Source organism: Hoplias malabaricus, chromosome 9, assembly GCF_029633855.1.
Source record: "Hoplias malabaricus isolate fHopMal1 chromosome 9, fHopMal1.hap1, whole genome shotgun sequence".
Classification (NCBI taxonomy): domain Eukaryota; kingdom Metazoa; phylum Chordata; class Actinopteri; order Characiformes; family Erythrinidae; genus Hoplias; species Hoplias malabaricus.
The window spans coordinates 7879721-7904000 of NC_089808.1; the positions used below are offsets into that span (position 1 = coordinate 7879721).

The 24280-nt window shown below is 40.1% G+C and overlaps 1 protein-coding gene across 1 annotated transcript in view; it reads left to right on the forward strand.

Moving 5' to 3' along the window:
* The first annotated feature begins 11044 nt into the window (after positions 1-11044).
* The window catches only part of LOC136707350 (histamine H3 receptor), a 32661-nt gene continuing 19425 nt past the window's right edge, over positions 11045-24280 (forward strand). The window contains exons 1-2 of the mRNA XM_066681359.1: positions 11045-11442; positions 20484-20650. Of these exons, the coding sequence (XP_066537456.1) occupies positions 11196-11442; positions 20484-20650 (414 nt within the window). The 5' untranslated portion in view covers positions 11045-11195. The remainder of the gene's footprint in view (positions 11443-20483; positions 20651-24280) is intronic.

Genomic DNA, 24280 nt, shown 5'->3' on the forward strand with positions numbered 1-24280 from the left:
ATTATGGCATACTTAATGCGTTGGCTAGAACTTGAAAATAAAGTGTGTGAAGGCCAGATAAATAAAGGGTGTGGTCCACTGGAAGTTAAGCAAAATGCTGGTCAGAGCAAAGTAAATGAATAGTCAACAAGAGACGCTAATGTTGCAATTAAAGAGGGACATGAATAGACAAGGCTTGTATGTGACCTTAACTTATAAAGACAATCAACAGGTTAATAATAAAAAAAATGTACCTTTCAGCATTGTTCATGTTGCTTTGTGTAATGAGGAATGTGACAGATGGGTGTCAGTAAGAATTTTATATTTTATAGACCAAGCTAGAGGCAAGCAGGCCCTGGGGGTATTCCAAAAAGCAGAATTTGGAAACATAACTAAGGCCAAAAAATAGACGTCCATACGAAGTTCAGGCATTACTACAATCCAACTATATCTGGTTAAGTAAGAAGTCCTGGTGTGTGGAATACCACCCACCCTGAGCTGATCTCTACCACTTCTCAGAGTTTTACAGTTAGCCACAGAACAGTGTTTGATAACAAGCAAGTCCTTTCCTCTCTGAAACGTTTTCTACCAGCTTTGTGAAATATACCCAGGGGTCTTTTTCCTCAAACGAAAAATCACATCTTGAAGCCAAGATGTAGCTTATTTTATCTAACCCTCTGATATTTTGTATAACAGTGTATAATTTTGTATAGTCTGGCATAATTATGTAGCCTGACAAAGATTAAACACAAATGGCTCACTGACCAACAAGTTCATTAGATTAAGATAAGGATGTTGATAATTAATAACAAAACCAGTACAATGGTTGTGTTTTGGGAAGTTGTCACTTAGCCTAAGTCGCCTGAGGGGAAAGCTTAAGGAAGGAACAAACTGATCAAAAACAAGGAATAAACAGTAGAACAAAACAGAGGAAGGAAGAACTTGCAGCAGGGGTTGTATTCAAAGGTTGCGTTAATTTAAAAGTAAATTTATTCAAAGTTACCATCACAGATTTGTGAACATTTCTGAACATGAAGCACGCTAGTACCAAATGACACGAGTCTCTTTCACTCTTAAGAGTCTCTCACTGAACCCCTGCTAAAACTGTGGTAAACTGCTCCGTTTGAATGTAGGGCTAATTTGCGTCAATCGCATTTTGCATCAAAAAAATTTTCCACTTCATCCAAGCGTAACTTCATCTATTATTTATGCTTTTTTAAAACTTCAAAGGTTTGGCTTTTCCATTCAGATTGCTTTTCATAACACTTTCTTTTACATTCACCATAGTTATGGTATTAACCACCTGAGCGTGAGGTGCATACTAGATAATTAAAGTAGCAGATAATTCTGAATAACTATAAAGATTATTACACAAAAAAAACCTAGTGTTGAGCAAAACCAAAATGGCATTTTAGAGAATAGGAATAATCAGTAGTTATTGTAACATGTATTTACACAAATCATCCTTTTGTATCAATGGAGTAACTCCTGAAATATGGCATTACTGTATAATACTGATTCACTTGGTTTCTGATTTGTTCTGTCTTTAAATAGTGACCAGTGTGATGACGTACAGACAGTTACTGCATTTAACATATGCTGATAACACAAGGTTATACTAATTTGTGCTTTACCAGAGCAGGGAACCAAACCCTTGACACCAAGTTCTTACTGATCTGTGCATATCCAAATCAGGAATGACCCTTAGATTTTACATATAAGGCAGTGGCATTAACCATTACACCAGCACCTGATACTTCAACAGTCACCCAAATTAGTCTTGGCAAAAGATGTTATTATTGGATGCAAGACATAGTAACAGAGATATAAAAATAAATCAAAGTTGTTTTTTGTTTACAGCTCTAGCACTATGTACTTTCACTAATTCAGTCACTAAGTAGTAGACTAAGTGCATCACTAATGCCATAAATTCAGCAGAACTGCTACTGTTTGGGGCAACAGCAACTTTTACAATTCTAATTTAATCTATTACAAAAACAATTACTGCAATAATATTATATTAGCAAGGAACTTCCATTTAATTTATGGGTAGATACAAACTGTAGCCACACCATTACCAGATTCCCATATTCCCCAAAATGCTCTGTAAAGTGCTACACTGTAATAACTAATGGATTTTAAACCAAATATATTTGTATACAATTTAGAGAGTTCCCTCAATATTTGCTAGGTCTCCAGTCTATTTGTACAGTGTACAAAACGGGTTAAATGTCAGTTTGTATGCAGCTCTGGCTCAGTAATTTGGAAGAAAACAATGTTGACATGCCAGAAATTATATCTGGAGGCATCTGGATGGTGAAGAGACCTCCAATGGTCAAAAAGTATAAAAATATGAGGATGTTGCTCTATTCCTGCTCCATAGGTGGTAAAGATGGAACCGACTCCAAATTCAGAAGACCACTAACTGCATGAAAGTAAACACAAACTGAATCTGCTTGAATTACAAACATGCTTCTGTGGTAATACAAACTCATTGAAAACGTAGACAATTTAAACTTCAACCACAAACATGCTACAGTCTGCTACTTACTCAGACATACCATTCCACCTTAAAAGCTTTTCAATAGACACTAACAGAGGGTTGTTGTTTTTTTTGTTTTTTTACGCTGTAAGAACAGCAGTTCCCCAGAATATAGTCTACACTGCCTTTTAACTGGTAAAGGACATCATATGTGTATTTCTAATACATTTACTCTGTCAAATTTTCCACTGTAATATCCCTTATATAAGCAAGCAGTGGCAGGCAAAAACAGAAAATATATATCTTAAATTAAATGTCAAAACCACTAATGGTCTCTTAACAGGCACCATCCTTCACCTAAAGCAGAGTCGAACAAAAACAATTATTGGGACGTGGCCAAGTCTTCCTTCCAAAAATTCCTTCCAAAATCAATGTACTTTTGCCATCATAAACGTAGTCAATCTGCACACAAAAACTGTATTAAACACAGGCTGACATTTATGTGATTCTGTTGCTTTATGAAGAGCTTCTCTTTCACTCACTGTTCAATGACAAAGTATATTAATAAATGAAATTAAAATCTTACTTGTTTACATTCACATTTGTAGCCTTAATGTATGACATACACTATTTCGCCCAAAGGTATTTGCTTTTCTGCACATGCATAAGAGCTTAATATGATGTCAGCCCACCCTTTGAAGCTATAACAGCTTCCCTCTAATAAGAAGGCTTTCCACAAGGTTTAGGAGTGTGTTTATTGGAAGCACAGTTGTGAGGTCAGACACTGTTGGAAGAGAAGGCCTGGCTCACATAACCAGCTCTAATTCATCCCAAAGGTGTTATATCCAGCTGCAGGTAAGTCAGGTTCTTCCACACCAAACTCTATCATCCATGTCTTTATGGACCTTGCTTTGTGGTCTGGTGCACAGTCAAGTTGGAACAGGAAGGGCCGATCCCCAAACTGTTCCTGTAAATATAAGAGCATTAAATTGTCCAAAATTGTTTGTTATGCTGAAGCATTACAAGTTCTTTTCACTGGAACTAATGGCGCTTTGGAATCTACACAACTCGACTTTTGCTTTCCCACTGGCCAAATCTGGTACCTGGACCCTGGAACCAGGTTCTTCTTTCAGTCCCTGCTTGGTTACAGTTCCAACCAAGTCTAGTAGGTATTAAATTGTGATGTGTAACCCCTACAGAGCGATGATTAGCCAGAGGGACCTGTCAATCACCAAAAAATGCAGAGCTCAAGCACAAACTTGCCAAATTGCAAGTAACATCTCTGAATGTCCTCTCCCACTGACCCGCTCTTCGTGGCTGAGTTGCTGTCGTTCCCAATTGCTTCCACTTTGTTATAATACCACAGTTGCCTGGAATATTTAGTATATAGGTGGCATCCTATCAGGGTACAACACTGAAATTCACTGAGCTCCTGAGTGGGACTGATTGGAACACCTGAATTCAGTGATTTGGATGGGTGAGTAAATACTTTTGGCAATATACTGTAGTGTATTTAAGGCATAAGCTACAGCTCACAAGTTGTGTGAACTGTGAGAAGGCCAGATAAATAGGGAGGGTGTTTTCTAAATTTAAAGACAAAAATGGGAATACGTGGTCAGAACTGGTCTTAGTAAAAGCTTTGCAACTAAAGCTTGGTAAAGGCTTAAAAATGCTACCTGCAGTACTGCTGAATTTCCTCACACCATCTACCTACTACTGATATTGAAGAATGAATATTGGTGGATCTGAGGCACCACTCCAATTCAACCCTAAGGTAGATCCACCACTTCCTCTGCTCCACAACATTGTTCTGAGAGGCTATCCATCCTGCTAGAAGACACTTGGCATTGGCCAAGGTGACCATACGTGAATCTCTGTGACACTAATCATCCAGAATATCATACACTGGAAATGAAGGATTATATATTTACATTGTTCATATCATTTTAAACATAGAAAAACCTCAAAAAAATGAATCTACAGGCAAGATGTAGGCGGGAGGGTGTGGTCCATCAGTGTTTTAAGTCGGAAGCAGCAGGAGACAGTGACATTTAGCTATCAGAAATATGCAGAAAACATTGTCCTGCCCTTAAATCTAATTATGATCAGCTGCAGTAGAAGCAGTAGGGAAGTGGGCGAAATGTCAGCCCCTTGGCCCGCACCGGGTGGTCCCAGGGGCTGACGAGGCCGTCATGAAGCCACATCGCAGCAGAACTGTGTCTCATTAACTCGTCAAACTGCGATGACTGGAAGGGGAAAGTCTCTGGAGGATAGTATCATGTGCTGACACAATAAATTATTGACACACAGGGTCGCTCCGATGTCATGACAAATTAGCCGCCTTTGTTTACTGTACATTGATTTTACATTTGCTCCTACACGGAACACACTACTTTCAAATTCAGAGGGTCATACTGACTGACTATATCCAAATGTTCTTGGACACCATCTTAAAAAAAGGTACAAAAAGTACACAATAATACACGAGAGGGAGTGCTATAACGTGAGATACTGGCACTGGTGTGCATCCGAGTGCCAAAAATCAGCACACCAGTTATAGCACGAATCTCAGGTGTATTATTGCAATTATACCACAGTTCGTTATCACCCTTTATTATGAGGTTTTACGATAAAAAAAAACACTAAAAATGCATTTTAAAATCAACCTTCCATGAGGTACGGTGGCACGGTGGCTTAGTGGTGAGCACGTTCGCCTCTCAGCGTTGGGATCTTGGGTTCAATCCCATCTGAGTGGAGTTTCCATGTTCTCCCCGTGTCCGCATGGGTTTCCTCTGGGGGCTCCGGTTTCCTCCCACAGTCCAAAAAACATGTAGGGTAGGTGAATTGGCTTCTTTAATGTCCTGGTGTTTAAGTGAATGAGGGTGTATGTGTGAGTGAATGTGTGTGTGCCCACATATGGATTGGCGCTCTATTCTGGGTGACTTCCTAGTGCCCAATGCAGTCCTCCAGGTAGTCGGTTGGTTCTGATCGAGAGTACGCTGTGCACATTTGGCTGCCGCTTCTCGCCAGTGTGTGTGTGTGTGGATTGAGTGTTCTGAGCAGTGTGAATTGTAAAGCGTCCTTGGGTGTCTAGAAAGGCGATATATAAGTGTAACGATAGGTAGATTCTATCACACATTCCTTTTTGCTCTTTTCAACAAACTATGTGTCTTAAACTTGTGCGATGTTGGACCCGTCCAGGATTTTGGAACTTTGGTTCTCTCCAGCGAGCCGGTCCATGCTCACACCAGATTTGTTGGGAAACAAATCTCAGCTTATTATTCAGAGCTGCTCTCTGTCTAAATCAGGACAGAAGCAGAGATAAACGCTTCAAGTCAATAAAATGTCATGGTTTAACCATTGTCTATAGCGGATTCAGACCGTAGTGAGATTCGCGCCTCGACTCGAAGTTAAACACAATCACAGAAACCACAAAGCTGCAGACAAATACTTTTTATTCATTTCTGATATTCTTTTGTTTACAAATCAGAAAGCAGATAACGGTCCACTGCGCCATATCCCTTCACTCAGTTCAAAATAATGTGCGTGAAAGGAAAATAAACTGGGTGAAAAAGTCCAGGCACAGTGCAGTCTTGTAAGCGCTGGCATCGTTGCTAGGTTACATGTATTTTGCGGAGTGATACCTGAAGAGCTTCAGTCGGAGTGCCATTATCGTGTAATATTGGCACTCCTGAAACGTCTCTCAGCCAATCACACTGCAGGTAGCTCACTGTGGTATAACAGATAAATATTGCAATCATAATTAAGTCACATTTGTTTTGGACACATTAACAAATACACCACCAGCATGCAAGATGTCCTAATTCCACTATTTCAGTATTCAACCATGACACTGGTCTTCAAAAGAACACACTCTGACCAACAGAACGGGCCGCTCTAAAGCAGCTGCACGTGAACCTGAACTCGCCATGCTCAACATCACCTGTCACCTAAAGGGATATATATGAATGCCACAGCATTGTTCTTTAAAGCAGTGGAACTCCATTCTCTTGGGTGATGGATCTCTATCCAATACATCTGAGAGGCATTCAAGAGGGCTTTAAGATTCAGAGCTAATCTTCCAACATGAGGATCTGATCTCTTGGACGTTCGTGTAACTAAATACCATTAAATCCTCAAAAAGAAAAAGGATGTATCTGCAGAAAAATGAGCAAATTATTAAAGCATTTAGAGATCTCTGATTAAATCTGATATTGCACCAAGTCTGTGGAAGGCTTCAATGATGTAAATTGGGGTGCGATGTCCGTTTGACAGGAAATGATTTTAAAGGAAATAAAATAAAGTAAGGTTTTTATAACACTTAAAAAAATAGCTAAAATACAAAGCTTTCAATGTTCTGATCCCACTCTGACCATTGTTTAGCTCAGAAGCCAATCGCAGCTTTGTGACAGACTGAAGACACAGATGGCGGCATGTGAATGTAAACAGAAATGAGGAGGGCAACAAACCAGACACAGCCATCATGCTACAAAGGCTTACTGCTCATACCCTAGGACCCCAAAGGCTTCATGACCCCCACCACGTTAAAAACTCTATACTAGAGACCATAGTGTCACCATTTTAAAATGTTTTAAAAAAGGGAATATAAGTAAGAACCGAAAAAGGTCGGGATGGTGTGTTTATTTTGTTTGTTTTTATTTCCCCCAGCCACCACTGGAATTTAAATCAGTCCCTCTGTGGATACATGTGTAAAGGTGGAACAGCTAAGGTCATGTTCAATTTAATTTAAACGCCTGAGTCACTGTGTGAGTCTAAATCTAATCCTAGTATTCCAGTCATAATCTCTCACCAAAGAAGGTTAGACTGTTGCGGATGTCTAGTCTTAAACCCTTTCTAGGAACCAGATCCATATGCTGAACATTCTTACACTGTTTTTGTTAGTCATATTGTAATCGGTGTGCAAATTGTAATGCACTGGAAATAATGAATGGTCGTAGTTGAAGTAAAGCTCCTGCTCAGCTGGGGTTCTCATGCAGCTAAAGGATATGAATGAATGGCAGAGTGATTCACCTCCTCGCCGGTCAACACAGTTCACATAGGAAAATTTACTATTTTTTTTTAATACCAAGAACCTGAGCTCCACTGACCATACAGAAGCACTGAGTGCTACAATTACAGAATGTAGTCCACTTGCTTCTCTGAATATCCCCATTTCACTCTGCTCTTTAATGGTCAGGACCACAACAGAAGATGTATAGGTGCTGGGACATCCTCATCGCTGCAGTGACACTGATGTGGTGATGCTGTGTTAGTGTGTGTATGTGCTGGTACGAGTGGATCAGGCACAGCAGTTACGCTGCTGTTTTTAAACCCCACAGTGTCACTAATGGGCTGACAATAGTCAACTGTCACCACTGACGTAGGACAACCCTGATATGTTCTCTCACTTTACCTCTTCAAGGTGAACCACAGCTTTGTCTGATCCCATCATACCGACGCAACACCTACCAACATATCACCACCACAGTGTCACTACAGTGTTGAGAACAATCCACTAGCCAAATCATACCTGCTCTCTGCTGGTCTTGACTATTTAAGCGTGAAACAGGTGGAACAAAATGTTTAATTGTAGAATGTTTAATTGAGCACACAGTTAAGTGCTCCTGTACGGACTGTTCTGTTCTTGGTATAGACTCAACTGATATTTCTGCCTGTTATGCAGGACTCCCCCAGTCTCTCACTCACACAGACAACCTCCAAGATGTGGGAAGCCAACTACTGCTTATTTTTCAGCACTGCTACAGCAAAGGGAGTAGGGGAATAATCTTTGATACTAGCAAAAGCAGCATGCTACAGCATAGCAATCACCTTGAAAGCCAGACCATCTACTTAGAAACACCACCACCCCCCAACCCCCAAATAAAATCACTTGGGCTAGCACAGCAATGACTATGTTAGCTACCAACATGGAAACCTTCAAGAAAGACCCAAGCACCCACCTGGGAATTTCTTAAGCTTTGCAATCACTTATGAAACTGAATTTCCAGTTATATTCGGTTCTGCTTAAGGCCCAATATAAATGGATGTTTTGGGCCAATGCTCCAGTATTTTCCATGTATATTTTTGGAAACACAGATTCATAAACATAAATCTGAATGAGTGATATAGAGAAATCTTACATATGTAGAGGGTTGTATATACAGTTAATCACCTGCACATTTTTCCTACCTTTATACAAAAAGCATCCAACTTTGAAATGTTACCGTTATAATTTGTACCAAAACGAGAAGAATATTGCCTTAGAAAGTTGCTGAATTTACTAACTGAAGTTCCACTGACGTTCTATCAGCTATAGAAATACTTAAAATAATCTGAGAGGTCTCAACTTTCAGACTTACTAGCATGATGCAGGTGCAGCAGGTTAGTGTCGCAGTCACACAGCTCCAGGGACCTGGAGGTTGTGGGTTCGATTCCTGCTCCGGGTGACTGTCTGTGAGGAGTGTGGTGTGTTCTCCCCGTGTCCGCATGGGTTTCCTCCGGGTGACTGTCTGTGAGGAGTGTGGTGTGTTCTCCCTGTGTCTGTGTGGGTTTCCTCCGGGTGACTGTCTGTGAGGAGTGTGGTGTGTTCTCCCTGTGTCTGCGTGGGTTTCCTCCGGGTGACTGTCTGTGAGGAGTGTGGTGTGTTCTCCCTGTGTCTGCGTGGGTTTCCTCCGGGTGACTGTCTGTGAGGAGTGTGGTGTGTTCTCCCTGTGTCTGCGTGGGTTTCCTCCGGGTGACTGTCTGTGAGGAGTGTGGTGTGTTCTCCCTGTGTCTGCATGGGTTTCCTCCAGGTGCTCCGGTTTCCTCCCACAGTCCAAAAACACACATTGGTAGGTGGATTGGTGGATTGCCACAGCAGTCTCATTTAAAGTTTCAGTTCAAATAAATGTATAAACCATATGTCATTTGTCTTGGTAAATAATTAAAATCAGCTACAGTTAAAAAGGAAATAAGAGGAGTGTTGTAAAACAAAAATGGCAAAAAATCAAGAAAGTAAAACAATATTCTTTATTTTTAAAAAGTAACAACAAAAAGATAAATGCTTGGTTTTATTTGTTCTTTGTTTCGCTGAAGTTTGCTCCAGCTTAAGTGACTAAAAAGTATTTCACTGCATTTAGTTCTAATTCTGGGTGCTAATAATTGTCCAACTTCTAATGACCTGAGGGGTCTGTTTATATGCAGGGAGCTGGTCAGAGATATATTTAGTTAGGAGGCCATTTAGTGGTTTATAAACAACCAGTGACACTTTATAATCCTTTAACACTGAAGCACAAACCCAGAAAGCTTAGTGAAGTTCTAATGTCGTTAAATTAATCCCCATTGTTTTGACACAGGCTTAGAAACCTCATTCCATATTCAATCACATTAATAAATTAATGGTTCATTTAATCTAATTTAATTACACTGCGCATTTTCATTCAGTCAGTTGATTCAGACAGCCACCTCAGCACAATGCGCAGCTACAATTAAAGCTGACATATTTTCTGTTTTTAAGTCAACTTCATTTGATTCATTTCCAGTGCACAGAAGCTTCTAAAGCTTTCTGGGTGAGTGGTGGTAATTCAGTAATGGTGCTGGGTCTTGCTGATGATTCCAAAATGCTCATCTGCCCTCAATAAACTAAACATATTACATATTTTTTTCCCTGCAATTATTTGTTACATAATAGAAATCATACACTATTTCAGGAGAGTTCCACCAGATGTTTACAATATGTAAACATTTTTCTTAGTATACAAATATGAAACATTAAACATGAGTTGAGAAATATACAAAAAGTGCCTGACATCTGAGATATGAAATGCTTATTTTAAAAGGCTTCATCGCAAAAAGCTACCCCAGTAAACAAGGAACGTCACTGGACGTTCAAAATAGCTCTAAAAAGTAGTCTGTCCGTCAAGGACACATTTTAAACGTCAGTAGACGTCCAAATTGCGTTTTATACAAGTAATTTATTTCGGGACCAATTAATAACGTCAATTGACGTCCAAAATACGTCTAATAGTCGTCTTTTCAAGGTTCATTTTCAACCTTAAGAGAACGTTGATTAGACGGCAGTCATTACGTTGAACCATCGGCTAAATGTTTACTGGGACTACACAAAATTGATAGGAATATCCATATCTGAGCATTAATGTATAGCGTGTTTACAAACAGCATTTTTAAAATGAAAACTTACGTTAAAAATTGGCAAAACAGAATCTCCCACTGGTTGCTGGCTTCATACCCATCTTCCCTTCACTTGGCATTTAGCAAAGACTCATTTGCAGCAGCCCCCGTATTCAGTTTGCTTACTTGTGTGAAGATGAGCTGAAACTGACAGCAATGGATGCTCTTTCAAACGGCTAAATTCACTAATTATAAACAGTGTGCAAACCTGAAATACACTGTTTCTACACATTCGTTATTAATTTCCACCCGTTTTCCAACCAGCCCCACTTCCCTGTGCTTGGATTTGTTACTAACCAGAGGTCCGCCTGAAGGACAGCCAATGGCAGAGCAGGAGGGCGGGGCTTGTGTGAAAACGGGTGGGGATTAATAAAACGAGGCGGTATATTCAGGAGAGGACCCAGTTCACTTGAACTGCGAGGAGGAAAAAGAGTCTCAGCCAGGAGTTTGTTGGAAACGGCTCTTTGAATCATGACTGACGTTGACCAGGAGAGGCTGACCTGCCAGCCTCGCTCTGAACACTGTTAGTGCCGTTGATCTCCAGTCATTTATTTTACAGGAGCAAATGGGTAACATCGTTTTGGAAGTTAATATTACCCGGGACTATGTCCACAACAGCTCGGCTAAGATCCGGCGGGACTTCGCCTTCACGGCGCCGGTTCTGGCGCTGCTTATCGCGGTCATGGTTGTGCTGATCGGGGTCATCGTCCTGGGCAACGCGCTGGTCATTTTAGCCTTCAAGATGGACAGGAGTTTGAGGAGGCAGAGTAACTACTTCTTATTGAACCTGGCCATCTCTGATTTTCTCGTTGGTAAGTGGAAGCGCTCACCCTCCATCGCTCCCCTCATAAAAAAACAATTTTGCACAAGGCTGCGTTTCCTGTCTTCTCTTCTGGGAACATCATCAGTTTCAATAAATTTCCGGCTAAAAACGTGTTGAACTGTGGTGCTTAAAATAGTCAAAAAACTTTGAACTCCAACCTTGTCAAGTGACGTTACATATATTGTATATTTAAAATGACGTCCTTGTTTCAACACAACATCAGACCATCTGTTGCTCTACATAGACTGAGCACTCTTTCCAGTAGTCAGGGCCACCACAGAGCAGGGAGTATTTGGGTTGTGGTCATTCCCAGTGGTCCTCCTTGTAGATGTCAAGTCAGACAAGAGCTCATCCTTTGCTGCAGAATTTATATTTATCTTCTGGTCCATCATCAGTGGCCACTGGATGTTGTTTGTTATTCAGTCCAGCAGTGACCCCGAGGTGTTTAAAAACCCTAGCAGCCCTGCTGTGTCTGATCCACTCATACCAGCACAACACACTAACACCACCACGTCAGTGTCACTGTGTTGCTGAATGGCTCTATGGGTGTTATAGAACAATGAAGAATGGGATTAAAGGGTGGTAAAAGTATGCAGAATGACTAGTGGACTACAGTCTAATCATACAGCTATAGAGTGCAGATATATGGCACAGATGAAATATACAATGAGTTTAGAAGCAAGGTAATTTTAATAAACTTTTAGAGCAAAATTATTCAGGAATATATATTAAAAAACATTTACTGTTACTTTTGCAAGGGACACTTTCCTCCTCAGGATGTCAAACTGTCAATAAGCATTAAAATGTCTATGTTTCCTGTCTAATCTTCAGCGAATAATATTCATGTTCTTTACACATATGTTTGTGTTGAAAAAGTTATTCAAGGTATTTTCTAAACTATGACTGTTTTTGTTAAACACCAAGTTCTAGATACTTTTTTTTATACTTTCCTAAGGAACGTGGCTTTAACTAAACTTCCAAAAATTGTTAATTATAAAGATTGACGTTTGATTGTGCCACTCAGAATCTCCTTCATTTAATTCAAGTAGTAAGAGAAAAATATTACACGTGACTCCATTTTAAGAGATTAAGTGTAAAAGGGATGCGTAGCAGCAGCAAAGCAATCCATTACCGAGAAAAGGAACTTTATAAAAATATATTTAAGTCAGAAAGACGCTACCTGGTGTCCTCCAAGTATTGGCTTGTGAGAAGCCAAACATGTTACCAATGACTAAGACATACATTTTGAAGAGAGGGGGGAAAAAAGCTGATCATTTGCCTGATTATTTCTTTAAAAAACTAAAAGCGGACGTTAAATGCTTTAACTGAACAAGCACAAATGAATGAGCAAAGACAGTCAAATCATGTGGAAAGTCATCTTAGTATACAGGTGCTGGTCATAAAATTAGAATATCATGAAAAAAGTTGATTCCCCTAATTTAAATCAAAAAGTGAAGCTTGTATATTTTACTCATTCATTACACACAGACTGATATTTCAAGTGTTTATTTTTTTAATTTGATTATAACTGACAACTAATGAAAACCCCAAATTCATTCATTCATTATCTGTAACCAGGCGGCACGGTGGTGCAGCAGGTAGTGTCGCAGTCACACAGCTCCAGGAACCTGGAAGTTGTGGGTTCGATTCCCGCTCCGGGTGACTGTCTGTGAGGAGTTGGTGTGTTCTCCCTGTGTCTGCGTGGGTTTCCTCCGGGTGCTTCGGTTTCCTCCCACAGTCAAAAAACACACGTTGGTAGGTGGATTGGCAACTCAAAAGTGAGTGAATGTGTGTCTGTGTTGCCCTGTGAAGGACTGATGCCCCCTCCAGGGTGTATTCCCACCTTGCACCCAATGATTCCAGGTAGGCTTTGGACCCACCGTGACCCTGAATTGGATAAGCGGTTACCGATAATGAATGAATGAATCTGTAACCGCTTATTGAGTTCAGGGTCGCGGTGGGTCCAGAGCCTACCTGGAATCATTGGGCGGGAATACACCCTGGAGGGGGTGCCAGTACACACACTCACACATACGAACTCTTTTGGTTCACCAATCCACCAACCAACGTGTGTTCTTGGACTGTGGGAGCACCCGGAGAGAACACACCAACTCCTCACAGACAGTCACCTGGAGCGGGAATTGAACCCACAACCTCCAGGCCCCTGGAGCTGTGTGACTGCGACACTAACCTGCTGCTCCATCGTGCCGCCCCCAACCCCAAATTCAGTATCTCAGAAAATTTGAATATTAATGTAGACCAATACAAAAAAAAGGATTTTTAGAAATGCTCGTCAGCTGAAAAGTATGAGCATGTACAGCACTCAATACTTATTTGGGGCTCCTTTTGCCTGAATTACTGCAGCAATGCTGCATGGCATGGAGTGGATCAGTCTGTGGCACGCTCAGGTGTTATATGAGAGCCCAGGTTGCTTTGATAGTGGCCTTAAGCTCTTCTGCATTGTTGGGTCTGGTCTATTGCATCTTCCTCTTCATGATACCCCATAGATTTTCTATGGGGTTGAGGTCAGGGGAGTTTGCTGGCCAATTAAGAACAGGGATACCATGGTCCTTAAAACAGGTTCTGGTAGCTTTGGCACTGTGTGCAGGTGCAAAGTCCTGTTGGAAAATGAAATCTGCATCTCCATAAAGTCGGTCAGCAGCAGGAAGCATGAGCTGCTCTAAAACTTCCTGGTAGATGGCTGCTTGGACCTCAGAAAACAGTGGACCAACACCAGCAGATGACATGGCACCCCAAACCATCACTGACTGCGAAAACTTTACACTGAAACTTTACACCTCAAGCAACGTGGATTCTGTGCCTCTCTTTCCCAGACTCTGGAACCTTGAATACCAAAGGAAATGCAAAATTCACTTTCATCAGGGAGCATAACTTTGGACCACTCAACAGCAGTCCAGTCTTTAGCCCAGGCGAGACGCTTCTGACAGTGTCTCTTGTTCAAGAGTGGCTTGACACAAGGAATGCGACAGCTGAAACCTATGTCTTTCATACATGTGTGTGTGGTGGTTCTTGAAGCACTGAATCCAGCTGCAGTCTAGTTTTTGTGAATCTCCCCCACATTTTTGAATGGGTTTTGTTTTACAGTCCTCTCCAGGGTGTGGTTATGTCTACTGCTTGTACACTTTTTTCTACCACATTTTCCTTCCCTTCGCGTCTCCATTAAAGGGCTCCATTAAGAGCTCTGTGAACAGCCAGCATCTTTAACAATAACATTTTGTGTCTTGTCCTGCTTGTGTAAGGTGTCAATGGTCATCTTTTGGACAACTGTCAGGTCAGCAGTCTTCCCCATGAGTGTGTAGCCTACAGAACTAGACTGAGAGACCATTTAAAGGCCTTTCCAGGTGTTTTGAGTAAATTAGCTGATTACAGTGTGGCACCAGGTGTCTTCAATATTGAACCTTTTCACAATATTCAAATTTTCTGAGATACTGCATTTGGGGTTTTCATTAGTTGTCAGTTATAATCATCAATTTAAAAGAAATAAACATTTGAAATATATCAGTCTGTGTGTAATGAATGAGTATAATATACAAGTTTCACTTTTTTGATTAAAATTACTGACATAAATCATCTTTTTCATGCAATAGAGGCTGTTATAGCTGTAAAGAGACGGCCATGTCCTAATGGTTAGCATTGGTTTTGGGGGTGTTCATCAATCTCATACAGGTGTGATGGACAAAATGTCCACTTATTTTTAACTACGAATACATTTCCTGATTTTTTTTCCCCCTGTTGCTTAAAATAAAGTCAGCCATAACGATAAATCCATTTTCCTAATATTGTATAAATCGCATAAACAGTGCAGACTCATTAAGGCACTCCACAAGACCTCTGAAGGTCTTCCAAGGCATTAGCAGCAGATCCTGAACAGTTTTGCAGTGTGGCAGTGAACAATATCCCGCTGAAAGAAACCACATGTAACATCCACATGAATGCCTGGACCCAGGGTTTTCCAGTAGAACATTGTCCAGAGCTTCACACGGCCTGTGCCAGCTTGCCTTGTTCCTAAGGTGGATCCTGGGGACATCTCTTCCCTAGGTAAGCTTTCTCAAAAAGAACAGCAAGGTACACGAACTAGTCTGCAACTACAGTTTCATACACCAAGCTTTTTCAGAAGGTTTTCTGGGTTAGCCTTTACCCCATTTCTAGGGCATCAGTGACCCATGGGCTCTATGACCCTGTCACTGGTTTAACAGTTGCCCTTCCATAGGACCATTGTTGGCATCAGGGGACACCTCGGAAGACCTGCTGTTTTGGAGATACTCTGACCAAAACAACACACACATTACAATTTGTCCCTTGTTGCCTAGATCCTTACACATTTTAAATGATTCTGACACATCAGCTTCTAGGACCGACTGCCTAATATATCCTCTTCATAGGTGCCACTGTAATGTGTGTATCAGTATTATTCATTTAACTTCCCATTGGTTTCAATGTGCTGGCTGATAAGTGTACTTTATTTCCTTTTAAAACAATGAAGGACTGTCTCCAATGTTTATACAGTACTGCAGCAACAAAACACCATAAAATGCAGCAACAACTATGGCATTGATAACAAATTATTGTTATATTACTGACATGAACATTACCTGGATGAGTCAACAGATAAAAAGGCCTATAAAATAATTTTGCAAATGTATGCAAGCGCACCTGTTGTGCTTAGGGTTGATAATGAATTGCCTTTAAAGTGTTAAAGGTTAGGTTGTGTATTTCTGTGTCACATTTCAGTGTGTCAGAAAGGTTCCTGCTGTCAGTTCCCCCAGGCTCTCCGTTTCATGATTGAGTCGGCACTGAGTAATTTACTGCAGTGTTCTCATCCAGGCTTTGTAGCAGGAGTGGATGAGGGGAGCTGCCAAAGCCTGTCCAGTGTGAAAATCCACATTGTCTTGTTTAGTAACATGCCATTCACTTTTATTTTCATTGTGACTGGTTTATATGGGAACCAAGCCTTTTAAAATGCCCAGATTGTTATTTTCTGTCAAGCAATGTTGACATTTCCATTCCCAAGGAAGTAATTTCATTCTTAAAGTCAGCAGAGAAATGGAAAATATTCATGAACTGGAACAGAAACCTCCATTTTAATGTTTTCCACACCTAGGAATTTGCATTAGACCTCTGAGGGAGGAGGACAGAAAAATAAAACAAAATCCAAAATTGGATCCAAATTGGAATTGTATTTACACTTAAAGTTTCATTAGTCAGTTTCAGCAGCATGTCTGTTTTATTGTAGTTCACCCACTTAGCAGGTAGAGGTCTCATCTTAAACAGCAGCCTAGTGAATTAATCAGGATTTGAGAGACAAAACCTCAAGCAGTTTTTGGAGAAATACAATAAAGATGCACTCTGTTCCAAAGTTTTCTCAGGCACAGAATACACATGTGCTGATGGCACTGCTACAAGAATTTTATTAGTTTATTTCTACTAGTTAAAAAATGAAATGACATTTTGTTTATGCTTCTTTAAGTAGGGTTCCAGGAAATTGTAATGTAGCATATAATTAACAGAGGGGCATGATTAGACCCATTTTGTAGGGGCACCAGTAAAATGTTTGTGTCTCATTAAAATCCTGGCTGTAAAAAGATGGTGCAACATCACTACTGCATTTCCCATAATACCCCAGTCTTTTTCCAAAATCTTAAGCAGCTGAACATTTTACCTTGATTAAATAACTATTTTACATACACACACACACATTAGCAGGGGTGGCCTTTAGCACCACAAAATGCTGTATCGACATGGAAGTTTCATTTTCGACCGCCACATAGTTTTCCGTTCATTTGTTTAACTGTAATTTAACTTTGACTATTGTGAACGCAAGAACACTGGCATTGAATGGTCATTGTCTGAAGTGGGACAGATCTACACCTAGCACAAGCTGTGAATTCTCACAGACAATCTGTGATTTTACTTCCAACGCACTATAAGATTCAACACAGAGCAAAACGCCTTTTAAGGGTAATTCTCCATTGGTGTTCATTTTATAAGCCCACGACATGTAGCCTCAGATTGATTGTAGACAATTAGTGTGGAATGTCTGGAGGAAAATTCCCACCAGACTGTATTAACAGTGTTGTATCATGATCATCATAATCACACAATGCAAGTTATATAATGAATATAATTAATGAATGTGTCCAAAAAAAAAAGTCAGTACTTTGGCTTGTTTTATGTAAGTGTTTTATACGGCACATTCAAACAAATCAAATGGCCATCCCATACTTTACATTGTTCTACTCAGGAGCACCAGCTAAAGTAAGAGTTTCAGTGAAGCACTGTGTTTTGTAGCAGGTTGGTGAGAGTTTTGTTACCTGAAGTTAACTCAGTCCCATCTGTGATGTGGCCTGCTCTCCAGCCTGTGTCATGCTGAAACTGCGGTTACTTTTGACACCATTTGTCAATTGATCCACTAGGGTCTATGCCCATGCAGAACTGTAAAAAGTATCTGAAAATAAAATACAGTGGAACCTCTACTAACGAATGCCTATACTAACGAACTTTCCAAGATACGAACCGGGCATTTGAATATTTTTTGCCTCCACCAACGAACCATGACTCTAGAAACGAACCAGAGCCTCCGTCGAGCCGGCGGCTGGAAATGGCCACTGACCCCAATAGGCGAGTCTCCCAGCGCCCAGACTGGGGTGAGCTTTTACGATTAGCAAATTGTAGCTTTAGCAATTAGCATTAGTGTAAATAGCAGACATCGAAATTCGTGCTAAATTAAGCCGTATCTACGCTTCGTCTCCCCACATTCACCGCCTACTCTCCGTTATTCCACCCCCCACCTCCCGTCATACAGCCAGTGCCTGTGTTACTGCTCCAGCCAGTCGTCACGTCTTCAAGGTAGCGATGTGTAACCACTTAAAACTTTATTATTTCTTTTTTATTACTGTTTCCACTGTATTTCTCTTTTATTTTTAGTAACGCTACGTGTATTTTTTTTTTCTAATTTGAGAGTGTTGTAAACATATATCAGTGCAAAAAGGGTGACTTTCGGGGTGGGGGCTGGAATGCATTAATTGCTTTTCCATTATTTTAAATGGGGAAAATTGACTCAAGAAACAAACATTTCCACTTAAGAACCGGGTCATGAAATGGATCAAGTTCGTAGGTAGGGGTTCCGCTGTACAAAATTAATTCAGTATCATTTTAGTAGGTGGAAAATATAAAATGTGTTTGCAAAAATGTTTTTCACAGATAAAAAAACAGCCTTTCATTTCACTGCCTTCAATGTGTGAAATGAAAGTGCTAAACTACGAATGGTCTAAGCCTATCTAGCTTGTAAACGTTCACAGTCCATAATTCTATAAAGGGACTTTAACCTGAGAAGAAAATCTGAGGCAAATCACACTTAGCCTTGGCTTGTGTATAGCCGTGAGAATGAGAAAACATTAAAGGGTACTAGCATTACTTCTGTTTCAGAGAAAAGGCTATGAAACAGAAAAGGCTATTCTCATCAAAATTTCTGCTTTGAAAAGAAGCTTAGGAACTTCTACTGCCTCTTGAAGCCCAGAACTGTTAACCAACAGGCTAACTTACCAACCACATAGTAAAGTCAAACCATAAAATATATTAACTGTTTAATCTAGGGATGCGCCAATACAATTTTTTTCCCCTTCCGATATTTCATGTTCAAGTATCTGCCGATACCAAATTTTTTGTTAAAGCAGTGTTCTGTGTCGCTAATAAGATATAATAATGAACAACATTTACTTTATTAACTGCAATTAGTCTAGCCTGACTGAACACCTTTTTACACTCATGAGGATTTGTCACAACTGTGAAATGCACTTTAAGGACTGCTGCTGGCCTGTGTTAGCGTGTTTTTTTGTGTTGCTTAATTAAGTCATTGTTCTTTAGCACGACTTAAGCTGGGGTTACACTAGACGACTTTTAGCACGATTCTAAATATTTCTGCTTTGAAATTTCTGGTTTCAGACCAGTCATGGCATATCAAACGTGATTTTATTGACCCGACTTTGAACGTAAACTCTCGAACTCAAGGCAGAATGAGTCCTATCAACAACCAATGAGAACAGAGCAAAGAAAGTAAACATGGGCATGCCATGGAGCTCGGAGGACGGATTAAACGGGTTGCAAGTGCATCCAATGAGGGTCAGCCCCTCCCATGAAGAGATGGAGACAAAAGTTTGTTCTTTGTTGAATAGGGATCAGAACCTGAGATTTGGGTTGCACGTATTAAAATAAAAGCAATTAATAACAACAAATTAAAAACATGAATGTATTATATTTGAGTTGGCTTGTGATATTTTGGAATTAATATTGAAAAGCAGTCTTATATAAATATGTAATTATCACTTATCAATAATGCATGAAGAGGGGGAATTCAGGTACTACTTTAATATTCCAGTTGGGATTGCACCATTTCATTATCTTTTGGTATTTTCCCTCCACTCAGGTCTTGTACAATTCCATCCACAAGCTAAATTTCCCATGTCACAAAGTGCTACCAAGCTGAACGTGTAAAGTCTAGCACATGTTCCTCATTCTCAGAGCTCTTTGTGATTTCGAACACCTCAACACGCTTGATGGACAATACAGTGTCAGTTCTGTCATGTCAAATAACAGTTGTCTACAATGGCATTGCACTGAGTGATAGAGGATAGGGAGTTCTACCCGCACAGAGAGGGCAGGATCATTTATGCTCTCTTGGTCAAGGATTGCTGTGGAATGAATCTTCAGATGAATATTTACAACTTGACTGAGAAGATGAGAAGTGTTCGAAAACAGGTTTCCACAAATTTTCAGTTACTCAAAATTGCAGTTTAATTTTAAATAGAGGCACAGAGGTAAATGCTGAAAGTTGATGGGACCCCCATTAGACCTCATTCAAGTGCATGCCTTTTCTTTCTCAAACAGAACATGGGCGTTTCTAGATCACAACAGAACACAGCCATCCTAAATGCAGTAAAGGTTTAAACCCAAAACATGTCTTACTTTGCCTTAAGGAATTTGCAGAAATTGAATTGTCTGTTTTTTCCACAGGGGCCTTCTGTATTCCTGTATATTTGCCCTACATTCTGACGGGCAAATGGATGCTCGGACGAGGCCTCTGTAAACTATGGCTGGTTATGGACTACCTCCTCTGCACTGCCTCAGTCTTCAACATCGTCCTGATCAGTTACGATCGATTTCTGTCCGTCACTAGAGCGGTGAGGCACTTTAAAATCTTTATCTTTGGGTTATTTACAATGTAATATGTTCATGATGACTGTCCCAAAGGAACACTAGGTAAGGTTTGTTCATTTTTTAACATACATTTATAGCTCTTCTCATGTGTTTTTAAATGTTTTCCATATTGGTTCTAGACAACATGCCATTTAAACCTGCTGTAAACAAATCTCTAGCATTAACTATAGAGCTAACTATGTAATTAACTGAGAAATCCCAGAAACTGCAATGGTGTTTAAAAACTGATTAATTATACAGCTCTTCTCTGTTGGTATGCTGGACATCAAACCCAAAGTGCCACCAGGTCCTTGGCCCTTGAACATTTGTGCATTGGCTGCTCTACTCAGAGATTAACAGAGGCACTTATCACATTAATCATGCAATCTGCTTGTAGAGAAGAGTTGATGGGCTTTGTAAATTTGGCTCGTATTCAACAAGTGACATGGATGGCTGTAATCAGTGGCCAGTCAGCAGCCGTGCATGTCAACATCCACAGCTTATTTTTACCACACTTCTCACACAATGACTGCTGATATGGCATCAGTGTTTTTATGTCGGCCCCCTACCAAACGCATTTATTTAAAAGTATAATGAGGACGTCGTAGATCTCCATTCTCCAAGATTTACACTCAATGAACACTCGCTTGCAAAATGTTTCCTCTGAAATCAAGGTGATTAATAGGTAGTTTGTTCTCTTTTGCAGCCGTAACTGCATCTATTTTTCTGGAAAGTCTTTACATTATGGACTTGAATACTGAAGTGAAGATTTGATTACATTAAGCTATATTGAACATTACTGAGGTTAAAAAAAAGGACTCATCTCAGAGGCATTATATGAAACGCCATTACAACAGAGAACACAGCTTATTTGCTCTGTTACCCAGTGATGGAGTCTTTGCCAGGGCTTTTTTGTACATTTCTTTATGCTTATAATCTCTATTCAGAGATCTCAGATCCGGTTAGTCCCGTTACTCCCATTTTTTCACATGCTTCACTAAAAACTATCATCTTCCTGTATATGACCAGTATTTATTGTTGTACTGTGGCCAAAACAGTGAGCTAAATCCAAGGGGTGGATGGTGCAGTCCACTTAACTGAACATGGAACACTAAAGGACTTGGTTTGTGGGCGTATGGCAGGAAACACAGATAATGAACTCCTACACAGAGTGTGGCTTTTCATTACTTTCAACTCTGAATTTCCCGATGCCGAAATTCAAAACATCACTGGAGAGTCAATTACATCGGCACATGTAAGTTACGTGACATATGAGGGGAAACAACCTCTTTTAAAAGGGACATCATATACCCCTTTTACAGAACACAGTTTACACAGTTCTCTGGGGGGTCTTAACACATCTGTGACATTTTGATCAAAATGCCACAAGGAGAAGACAGCATAGCACTGTTCTTCCCCCATCTAAACAGCTCTGTTCGGAATGAATAAGCAGTGATGCATAAGAAGCAGAAGCAGTCTTTTATGCTTTGTTCACTTTCTCTGCGGCTCATTGTGTTTGTTTAGCTTTTTTTTTAAACCTCATCTTTGCACCGTCTCACACCCACATCCAGCACAGAGTTGAGATTCTCAGAAGTAGACGGGACAGAATCCCCAAATTAGTGTGATAACGTGCACCCCCTCAACCATGTCCCATTTAAGACACACACTAACTACTAAATTAATCTGAGCCATTGTCTATTGATGGCATTTTCACATCACTTGTGCTGCTCAGACATGTTCAAGTGCTTTCAGAAACAATGTCACTGCTGTGACAGACTTTGAAAGGAAATATTTCTATTAATTTTCCACAATAGTTAATAGTTCTCTGGGGCCTTTATGAAACATCTGTGACATGCTTGGGGCAAATTATAACCAGGAACACTAGTGTAATGCTGTCTAAACAGCCTTTTTAACTACCGCATTACTACCTGTTCTCTCCAAAATGATCACACACCAGCAGCGTGGAGCTGAGTGAGGCAAAGCTCTTGTTAACGATTTTTTACAAATTTCTTTCTCCTCCGTTCTCACTCAGTATTCCAGCTTCACTGCATTCATTGTCTGTTCTTCATTCATTCATTCATTATCTGCAAGCGCTTATCCAGTTCAGAGGTCGCGGTGGGTCCAGAGCCTACCTGGAATCACTGGGCACAAGGTGGGAATACACCCCGGAGGGGGCGCCAGTCCTTCACAGGGCAACACAGTCACACTCTCACATTCACTCACACACTCACACCTACGAACACTTGAGTCGCCAATCCACCTACCAATGTGTGTTTTTGGACTGTGGGAGGAAACCCGGAGGAAACCCACAGGGAGAACACACCAAACTCCTTACAGACAGTCACCCGGAGCACGAATCGAACCCACAACCTCCCGGTCCCTGGAGCTGTGTGACTGCGACACTAACCTGCTGAGCCACCGTGCCGCTATTGTCTGTTGTACTTCATTTAATCTCATCTTTGCACTGTGTGCTTTTTAAAATGTGGGTCCAGTGCCAATTGGAGGTGCCCAGACAAGGGGCAGTACAATTTCAGTACAAAGTCTCTGCACTTGACGTCAGTTGATCAAAATCAGACCAGCTGGATTATCCCATGTTTTCTGACTTAGACAGCCCCAGAATACAAAACAAGAATGCCCACACCACAAAATGCACCCCCCCTCCACACACACACTTTTTTGTTTTATTTAATATTTAACAATTAATCTACCAATATTAACTTCCTTTAAGAAATGTAAAAATGTGTGCGCTTTTGCCTCTACAACCTGCCATTTTGGAAATACATTGTTCTAAATAACTAAAATTAATAACTAACAATTCCCTTAGTTCTTGGAAATGAAGCTTATAAATGTGTAAGTGTTGGTTTTGTATATGACCTTTTTCCCCCTTTTAAATGCGTGAGATATGCTTTTACTAAACATAGTATTTTGAAATTAGAATGAAAGCACATTTGTAAAATATATCAATTCTAAAATGCATAATATACCAGGATCATTTACATAATAAATACTATGCAGCGTTATTCCAAAGGTTGTTCCAACTAAATCTCAACGTAAACTGAAGCAATTACAATCTAATAAATCTAATAAATGTCATACAGTAATAACAGAAACTAAAATATTTACTAATTGAAATACACAAGTACCATTAAAACTATTTTAAAACTTGGTGATATCAGGTTTAAGGTATAGCTGATTGGCCAAGGAGACTGTTGTAATTAACAGACTGGCACAATATAACATTCATTCGCTGTTTACTTTTGCTTTCTAAAAATAGACAAAACCTCATTCGTTTTATATTATGTTTACATTCAGGCTTTACAGCTTGCTTCATAACAGTTCAGCAATAATACAGATAATTACTTTATCATCTAATGGTAATTTTATTATGGCATATGACTCAGCTGTGAATTACAGAAGGGCAGTATGAACATATTTTATTGTTAGATATACACAAGACTGTCTTGTGTCTGATTAATTTTTGCCTTTTATTTTTTAATAAAAAGGTTTAGAGTAGATGCAGTACCTGGACAAGTGAATATGAATCAACCATTGTATTCAGATTTTATCATTTTAAATGCAACTCAGTGCTCTGTCTGAATTAAAGGGAATGTCTA